The sequence below is a fragment of the Lactuca serriola genome, chromosome 4 (genome assembly GCF_051521515.1).
Source record: "Lactuca serriola cultivar US96UC23 chromosome 4, Lser_US96UC23_V15, whole genome shotgun sequence".
NCBI classification, from domain to species: Eukaryota; Viridiplantae; Streptophyta; class Magnoliopsida; order Asterales; family Asteraceae; genus Lactuca; species Lactuca serriola.
This window is the reverse complement of record NC_136411.1, coordinates 20,542,187-20,551,819: the sequence shown is the minus strand read 5'-3', so window position 1 is coordinate 20,551,819 and position 9,633 is coordinate 20,542,187. Positions and strand designations below refer to the sequence as shown.

The window sequence follows — 9,633 nt, the reverse complement described above, 5'->3', positions numbered from 1 at the left end:
TGTCAGATTTGGGGCATTATTTGATCTTATTTTCGAAATATTCTTGCGTTTTTGGATAGATCTTTGAAAAATAAGGGGGGTTTGTTCTTCGTGTTTTTCATTAAAAGGGGTTTTTGATCGAGTTTTGGAGCTTCAAAGTCGAAAAATCAGTGTTTTTGGTCGTAATCAGCGAGGGGGTGGCGGCCAGCAGCTAGGGTTTCCGAAGTGTTTGCGGCCGGTGTTTGCGGTCCGAGGAGTTCGCGATCAGAGATTATGGTCCGAGGCCTCGCACGTTTACGGCCCAAGCTTGCGGCTCGGAGCTTACTGCTCAGCATCCTCGCACTTCAGCAACTCGTTCAGCAAGCCTCGTAGCACAGCAGCGTCAAATAAAAAGGAAGGGAAGCGAAGGTGCAGGTGCCAAGGTTCGAACTCGCGACCTCCAGATCAAGAACCTCATGCCTTATCCAACTCGGCTACATGATCCCTTGTTACTTCCCTTCCGAATTTAATTCATAAAGACTACTTTTCGCACCAAATTTCGAATTTTGACACTTTTAACCCAAAAACTCAATTTCTTTTATTTTTAAATTCCTTTTTCATCCAAAATTAAAATTAATAATAATAATAATAATATAATAAAAAATAATAATTTTTTTTTGACTTTTATTTTTGATTTTTTATTTTGACTTTGACTTCCAAGTTTGATCTTTGATTTTAAACTTTGACTTTTTCGTTTAACTTTTAAATTTTCAAATTTAGTTTTTCGGTTTGACTTTTAAGTTTGACTTTTCAAGTTTGACTTTTGAGTTTGACTTTTTAAATTTGACTTTTAAGGTTGACTTTTGAGGTTTATAATCAAAGGGTTTGACTTTTAAGTTTGATTTTGGGTTCTAGTTGTGTTTTTTAATTGATTTTATGGTCGACGAGGGAGTTGAAACATGAAAGAGAGTTGTCAGGATATGTTAAGACAAAATTTCAACATTTTCGATTATATCCCTGGAGAAACCCTTGAAACTCAATTGCAGCGATTTACTACACTCACTACTGAGATGAATATAGCCGGGATCTTCTTGACTAAGTTCGAGATAAACAAAAAGCTGCTAAATTCACTTCCGAAATCGTGGGATATGAACATGGCTATCATCAAGAAGACAAAAGATCTCAATCATCTTAGTCTTGCTGAGGTAATTCAAGAAGTTGATGCTTTGAAGTGTAGAGAAACAATGAGTTCTGAAAACATTCCGGTCATTGAAGTTACATGTACTCCAGCTTGTGAAGCTACGATTAAATTTCTTCGGGAACAAATTGATTTATTAAAAAGAGAAGTTGAGGACCTAAGATATAAAGGATATCAACTTAGGAAACGACAGAAACCCCTGAAGGCTGAGTTAGAAGCAAAAACCAAGGACTTTAGGAAACTTCAGGAAGAGTATAGCAACAAGTGTGAAAATTATGATTATGTTAAGAGACAACTTGCTGCTGTAACTGAAGAACTTGACGCTTTAAAAATTAAGTGTGGAAAAACTTATGTCAGTTTCAAAAATTATACTGCGTCAACTTAGACAGTCGAGTCCTTATATGAAACCCAATTAAAATTCAAAGAAAATCAAATCAAGGGTCTAGGGTATGATAGTGTACCTCCTCCTTTTAATCATAACTACACATCCATCCCTATGACACATGACGAAACTGACAGGGAGCCACATCTTCGATATGGCAAACGAGCTGGATTTTTGTCAGGAGGAGTTATTAATGTTGAAAATACTGATATTTCTGTTACATGTGCAGGTAAAGTAGCAGAGGATGAGAACAAGGAGAGTTCTTCTTAACAAACAAACGACCCCTTGAACTCTAAATTTGTTGCTTCTAATCAACCTGCCGTTGGTAAATACAGGCCACCATTTCAAGCTAAACAGAGTGCTTGTTGCAACTGTGCGTGTGGGAAAAATAAGAGACAAGGCAAGGATACGCCACCAGGGGCAGGAATAAATAACTTCACAGTGAAGAAAAAGACTTGTTTTCACTGTGGAACACCTGGACACATTGCCAGAAATTGTCCTAATCGCGCATACGTTCCCTACTACGCACAAGGATGGCAGAACGCGCCAAGAGGGAGATTTTTCAAAAGAAACCCCTCAAGGTCACGTTCAGACAATATCGACTGGAACGCACAAAAGGCGAATAATCAAACCTACAAGGCCAAGAATCCGAATCCTAAGAGAAATAAGGGAATGCTGGCCAAGAAGCCAAATCCAAGAGATGCTCCTATGAAGCCAAAATCAAAGCCATCTCAAAGGCCGACATCAAGATCAAAAGCAAGTACTGAGCCACCCATCAGATCGAACAAGAAATGGGTTAAACCTGAATATAGATGGGTTACAAAGGCTCAATCTCCCAAATATTCTAACGATTCTGATATTTCTATATCTTCTGTTTGTGATAAACAGGACATGTCATGGGAGAAAGTACCTTGTGTTGATGACAAAGGTCGACCCAGTTTCAAAATGGACTAGGTTCCAAAGACCAACTGATCCCGCTCTGTGCCGGAGCAGCTATGGAGGCATATCATTAGACTTCGGTTTGTTGGTGGTGGCTGCTCCTGGCATATGGTTGGGGACATCTCTCAACTGTACAACACTCAGAACATTATTTGAGAGTATGTATCCGTTGCGAGAAGGGAAGAAATCACAAATGGGGTTAGTGCTTAATGATATGAAGAATTTTCGGATCTGTTCTGAGATTATGCATGCTGTTCTCAAACCTTCTGGATGCAGATTCAATCGGTGAATTACGGTTTGAGTTTTCTTCTCTATACTACGGAGTTTTTTTTTTCTTAAGTTGATTCGCTTTAAAGACTAATTTTTGTTTTAGGATAGTTTAAATTTGCGCATTTACTTTCGTTTCTCTCCTATGCACAAATTTAGGGGGAGAAATAAAAACAACTCAAAAATTGAAAATTAAAAAAAATCCAAAAACATTAGAAAATCAGAAAATCAAAAATATGGTGTTAATGGAATGTGCTTGCAGGAGATGTTTTGGGAAATGAAATTAGCAAGTGATAACGGGCAATCTGAATCGGTGTAACGTAACTAAGTTGAATCGTCTACGCTCTGTGTTCGATGCGCTGGTAGGCACGAAAGATTTTAAATGGACTTGACTAGGGAGAGTTGAACCTAATGAATTTAAGGACTTGACAAACTTTGACCTAGTTAGATCCGTTTAACCTGATGTCACGATGCTCGGATAGGTTGAGAAGGGAGATATACATGGGAATCTACCGGTCACATTAAATAACCCATATCTAGAACTGTGGATTCACTTTTCCTCGATGTGCGGATTCTGTCCTTAATTCTGGTTGGATGGGGCGACTGGTAAATTCCGATAAATTAGGTCTGTAGAATATCATTTTCTTTTTTTTCCGTCTGTTAGTCATATGTTGTCTCCTTTGCGTGACTTCCAATCCGACCTGGTACACAACATATGTAACTCTATTTCTCTGCATGTTATATATATGAAATTCCTCTTATCTGTTAGCCATATGCTGTCTCCTTTGCGTGACCTCTAATCCGACCTGGTACACAACATATGCAACCTTCTACTTCTCAACCCCTCTGAAACAATAAGTAATAGAATTCTGAATCTATCCTCTCTCTGAATGGTTGCCTGCTCACCCGGTGTAAGGAGTACTCTGGAAGTTCTTGATGGCTGGGGCATATCAGGAAGCGGGAAACACGTTCTAGTACACTTAAAATTGAACACATACAGATTGTCTGTAGATCTCGCTGCTCGATTTAGGTGGACAACAATATCCCTGTTTGTAGTCAGTTAAATGGTCATAAGAAAATTTTATTTAAGAATTAGGGCCAATCATGATAATAAAGTTACAATTAGATATATGCATGTATCATGTCATTGGTAAATTGTCCAAAATTGTCACAAATTTTTCGTGTTTAAGTGGACCATAATATTGGCGATCGATCAGACGCAGATGTGAAGATAAGGGTACCGACAAGTGGAATAAGGTTGTCCAACAACTTTGATCCCAAATCACTCTTAAAGTTAGCTATAAAAGGGGAGAATTAAAAATAAAAAAAACAAACAAAAATCAAAAAAATTCAAAATAAAAAAAATAGTGTTATTTCTGTTTTACTTTTGTTCTAAGTTTTCTTTTAGTTTTGTTTTGTCTTGAAAAGTGATTTCAGGTGAAGATGAAACTCATGAAGTTTGTGTTGAAGATTTCTGAGCCAAAGCCTCGTCCGTGAGCATTGAAGAATTCGCATTCGAAGGAGCAAGAAATGAAGATTAATCTTTCAACATTCAATCTTTCAACCCTAGAAGCAAGGTTAAGCTGAAATTGAAGATTATGTGACGGATTGCATTAAAGCCTCCTCAATCAGTCTGCTGCTATCTTTGTACCTACTGAAGTGATCTAGAAGTTCATTTCTCTCTGATGTTCTCTTTGAAGATTCTCAAGCTGAAAGCGTCATCTTTTAAGAATCAGTACAAGAAGCCTCCTCACCCAATGTGCGTTCAGAGTCAAATCTTGAAGCAAAGCTCAAGTGCTCAAGATGAAGTGATTCATTGAAGATTCATCAAGTACATCTTGAAGTTGTGAAGAATTTGAAGATAAATGCTGAAGCCAATCTCCCAATGAAGATTAACAAGAAAAGCCAGCTACTTTTTAGGGGGAGCTTATTGGGTCAATTAAGAAAAGAAAGTTATAAACCAAGGGGGAGATTGTTGGGTCAAAAATATGGTTTATACTTTGCTTTTCTGGGCAATTGTATTTCTCTGTAATATTTTTGGAGTTTACGGTCATTTTTACGGTTGAGTTTACGGCCGTAAACACCTTACGGCCGTAAACCCATTTACGGCCCATATCCACCAAGCCCATGTTCCCGTTGTATAAATATAGGTGTTAGGGTGTGAGGAATAGATTGATGAACACGTAGAGAGTTTACGGCCAGAGAGAGAGAGAGAAGAACTATTGTGTGTTAGTTTGTGTGTGCGAATCTCTTGTATCCGGATCATCATTCTATTCATTAATACATTGAGATTCATCATCTTCTTCTTCTACTTCTCTTCTATTTGATTTGACATCATCCGTTTGATTGGGATTCCGCACCATCAAACGGATTTGATTGATACACGGGCAATTAGGGACTTACAGTTGGTATCAGAGCAAGACCAGTGTCAAAGGCATTCTACGGCCGTAAGCTTGAACCGAGAACACAGAATCTTCGATTTTTGGATGAAACAATAAATCCCCTTTTTTGAAACGCGCGAACTAGCACCAAATAAACGACTGTAGAATGCCTTTGACGCCGATCATGCTCTGATACCAATTGTAAGTCCCTAATTGCCCGTGTATCAATCAGATCCGCTTGATGGTGCGGAATCCCAATCAAACGGATGATGTCAAATCAAAGAGAAGAGAAGTAGAAGAAGAAGATGATGAATCTCAATGTATTAATGAATAGAATGATGATCTGGATACAAGAGATTCACACACACTAACACACAATAGTTCTTCTCTCTCTCTGGCCGTAAAATCTCTACGTGTTCATCAATCTATTCCTCACACCCTAACACCTATATTTATACAAGGGGAACATGGGCTTGTGGACATGGGCCGTAAATGGGTTTATGGCCGTAAGGTGTTTACGGGCGTAAACTCAACCGTAAACATGACCGTAAACTCCAAAAATATTATAGAGAAATACAATTGCCCAGAAAAGCAAAGTATAAACCATATTTTTGACCCAACATTAAGCACCATGACTCATGGTGAAGTTTGACCGAAGATAGAGCCAACAGTGAAAACTTATTTGTGTTTTAGCAAAAAGCATGGGCCATGCCAAAAACACATAGGCAAGACAAATGGCCATGCCAAAAACACATGGGCAAAAGGCATGGCCATGCCAAAAACACATGGCCTCATGGCATGCACATGAACATTAATTAAAATAGGAGGAGACGTCATTTTTGAGAGAATGACGGTTTTTGGAGCAGGTTGGGGCGATTTTGGGCGATTCTAGGAGAATTTTTGGAGCTTTTGAGAAGACCTGATCATTGCAAACACTTTTGATTTCATTTTAGTAAGCATTAAACATTTCAATTTCATCATTATTCTTGTTTGATTTGTTCTTAGCCATGTGTGGCTAAGAAACCCTAGTTTCTAGTTCTTGTTCAAGACATGTTGATTGCTTGACTTGAAGCATATGATTTGATGCTTGATTTGTGATTCTATTCTAGTGATTATGTTTTTGTTTAAACTAGAATCCTTGAATTTGATTTGTGTTTGATTGACCATTTTCATGAATTGAATTTTTGTGTAGTTAATTAACTTTTAGGGCACCTAATCATTCTATAAAGTTAATAATTGGTAACAAGCAATAAGTTTTCTTATTGTAAAACATATATCACATGTTTTCACACTTCCGAGCGTATAAGAAGAAATGGACATTGTTGGGGAGCTTGTACAAAACTCAATGCAATTTTTCAATGCAATCTAAGAGCGTGTTTAGGTTGAATTGGTAAAGCTAGGTCTAGTCAAAGAGCGTGTTTTGGTTAGATAATTTGGCAAGCGAGAGGTATTAGAGCGTGTTAATATCTTTCAGTACCAACTTAGAATAGCAATCACAAATTACATCAAGTCATAATCAGGTTAAATGACAACATTGAAAACTAGAACTGGAAGCACTTTTACAACTTGTTTACAAATCTATTTCATTTTCTGTATGTTTCAAAGTTGATTGTTATTTTTTATTATTTGACTTTTGCAAACAAAACCCTCATTTGTGACCAAAGTACCTTGTGCAAAAAGGTATAGACTTTTGTCCCGTGCCTCTGTGGTTCGACCCTGCTTGCCTTGTACTACTTTTTAGTGCATTAAAACAGTGTATTTGGAGTCTATTGTACCCTATTATTTGTTGGGTTTGACACGCCTGACAAAAAGCCATTACATTAATTAATAAAAACAAACATGCATATAAAAAAACTAATCTTCGTTCATGTTACGTTGGTAAAAATGTTCCGCGACATCTTCTCGAAGATTGAGACACGTTTCACTGTTATGAATTTCAATAACTCGCTCTAAAAACTCATTTGTTCTGGGTATGAACTCCTTAATTGGAATGACAACGTTGTTCAGATCATATGTGCAAATCGCTCGACCTGCATCTTTAATAATCATATTATGCATTATAATGCATGCTAGGACCATTCGTTAATTCTTTCTTTATCCTAGAGTCGTGTAGCATATTTCACTACATGCCATGTCTGCTTAAGGGCTTCAAATGCTCTCTCGATATCCTTTCTCGCCGATTCCTGCTTTTTTGTAAACAACTTTGCCTTTTCACTTCGAGGAACCGAGTATGCCTTCATCAATGTAGAATAATTCGGGTATATCCCATCACCAAGGTAGTAACCGTATCTGTACGCGTGCCTGTTCACTATGAACGTCATATCAAGTGCTTTGCCGGTCCAAATATCGTTGAAAATAGGAGACTGTCCAAGAACATTAATGTCGTTGTTAGACCCTGCTACTCCGAAAAAGGCATGCCATATCCACAAATCTTGAGATGCAACAACTTCTAGGATGATAGTTGGTTCACCTATATCTCCTCGAGTGAACTGGCAACGTAATGCATTTGGACATTTTTCCCAAGCCACATGCGTACAATCTAGACTGCCAAGCATACTTGAAAATCTATGCCTCTCTTCATGAGTCGAATATAATCTTTCAATATCACGTTGAGTAGGTTTGCGCAAATATTGTTCGTGAAAAACCTCATACACACATGCATAAAACCAATCTACACATTCAACTGAAGTCTTCTCGGATACTTTCAAGTATTCGTTAGATGAATTAAATGCTATAGCGCATCCCAAATACCTAAGAGCAGCCGCACATTTTTGTATACTACTAAAATTCATTCTTCTTCTAGCGTCGGGTTTTTGTTTGAAAAAATCATAAGGAGATTCTAAAGCATTACTAATACGTAAAAATATAGCCTTATTCAGACGGAAACGACGTTCGAAAGAGTCGTCATTATAAAGACAATTATCGGCAAATTAATCACGTACCAAAAAGTCGTGTGCAGCTTGACGATCACGATTGACGACCGCCCTTGTAAGAGCAACATTCAAACTTTCTTCGTCGTGAATGTGTTGCACAACGTTGAAGAATGTCTCGACGAATTGTACGTCGTCATCCGAGTCAAAAGTTTTTAAGAATTCCATGTGTTTTGTGGAATCCATGTGCATGCGTTTTGTAGTATCCATGTGCATGCGTTTTGTGGTTTTAGAGAATGAAGGTTAGAATGAAGATGTAAGTTTTGGTAAAATATAAGGTTTATTTATATGTATTGAATTGAGTTTGAAAAAAAAGGACCAAATGACCGTTCAACGGTCAGTAAACCAATGACCAATCAACTTTTCCGTTTAAACTCGTTGTCGGAAACACAAAGAACAACAACCACTCCCGACCACGAAATGTCGGCGTGGTGTGCACGAAATTTTCTCGTGGCCACATGGATCACGGATGCCCTCGTTGAAACTTGAGAGTATACCACATGGTCTTAACCGTAATGACTGTCATTTCCTCGTCTCCATACGATTAACGGCATAACCATTAAGTTAAATGGCACAAGGAATGAAAGCGTAAATTTCTTTTATGGACCAAAACAATTACAAAAGGGATAATGACTTGGAAGGGTAACGAACTTTTGACTTTTTTCACATTTAGTCACTAAACTTTTTTTCGTTATCTATTTGTCATTGAACTATTGAAACTGTTCACATTTTACCCTTATGACGGCTGTTACCGGTCATAAGGGTAAAATGTGAACCATTTCAATAGTTTAGTGGCAAATAGATAACGAAAAAAAGTTTAGTGACTAAATATGAACAAAATCGAAAGTTCGTAATGACTAAATGTGAACAAACTTCCTATTGTATTATGTTTTAGCAAATTATTTATTTTTGTTAAATTGTAGCAACATTTGTTGATGAAGAAATCTATGAAATAAAAAAAATAACAAAACAAAACCCTGAAAATATATTTAAAAAAAACAAAAAACTGAAACCGAAATAAAAAACCAATGGTTTGACATTTTCCAAAATTAAAAATCAAAATTTTCAATCTGATTTTGGTTTTACAAAAAAATGAACCATTCTCACTGATGTGAATTATGACCATTGGTTTGGCATGCGGAATTTGTGATATCCCATGAATACGTAGTTACAACATCGTCTGAACTCATAATTCATAGTAAGGGGTTAGAGTATCATCGCATGAATACGTAGTTACAACATCGCCTAAACTCGTAATTCATCACCTACAGGTTATGGCCCTGCTGGTGTTTCCACTGGGTTGTCTAGAATAGTCTGTGGTCGCCATCTATACTCTGGTAGATGGCTACATCGCCACATTGCCGGTTAAGGTTATGGTATCTCCTTTCATCCTACATCACCTATTCATCATCATCCATTTACCTAATTATCATCACCTTTCTATCATCACCTATCTCTCATCATTTTATTTCATCACACACCAACTATTGCATCTACCAATGTTTCATACGCAACATATTTGTAGATATAAAATAAATATAACGTTTAATATTTTAAAACATGTATAAAATCGTTCAT

The 9,633-nt window shown here is 37.2% G+C and overlaps 1 protein-coding gene across 1 annotated transcript; it reads right to left on the bottom strand.

The window, feature by feature from the left end:
- Nucleotides 1-7,224: 7,224 nt before the first annotated feature.
- On the bottom strand, nt 7,225-7,917 carry LOC145098102 (uncharacterized). The gene has a single exon (XM_079035777.1). It carries the CDS (start codon nt 7,915-7,917, stop codon nt 7,225-7,227), a length of 693 nt encoding a protein of 230 aa, XP_078891903.1.
- Between the last annotated feature and the right edge of the window lie 1,716 nt (nt 7,918-9,633).

Excerpts from the sequence above, each read along its gene's own strand:
- LOC145098102 (XM_079035777.1), bottom strand. The coding sequence starts at position 7,917 with ATGAATTTTAGTAGTATACAAAAATGTGCGGCTGCTCTTAGGTATTTG.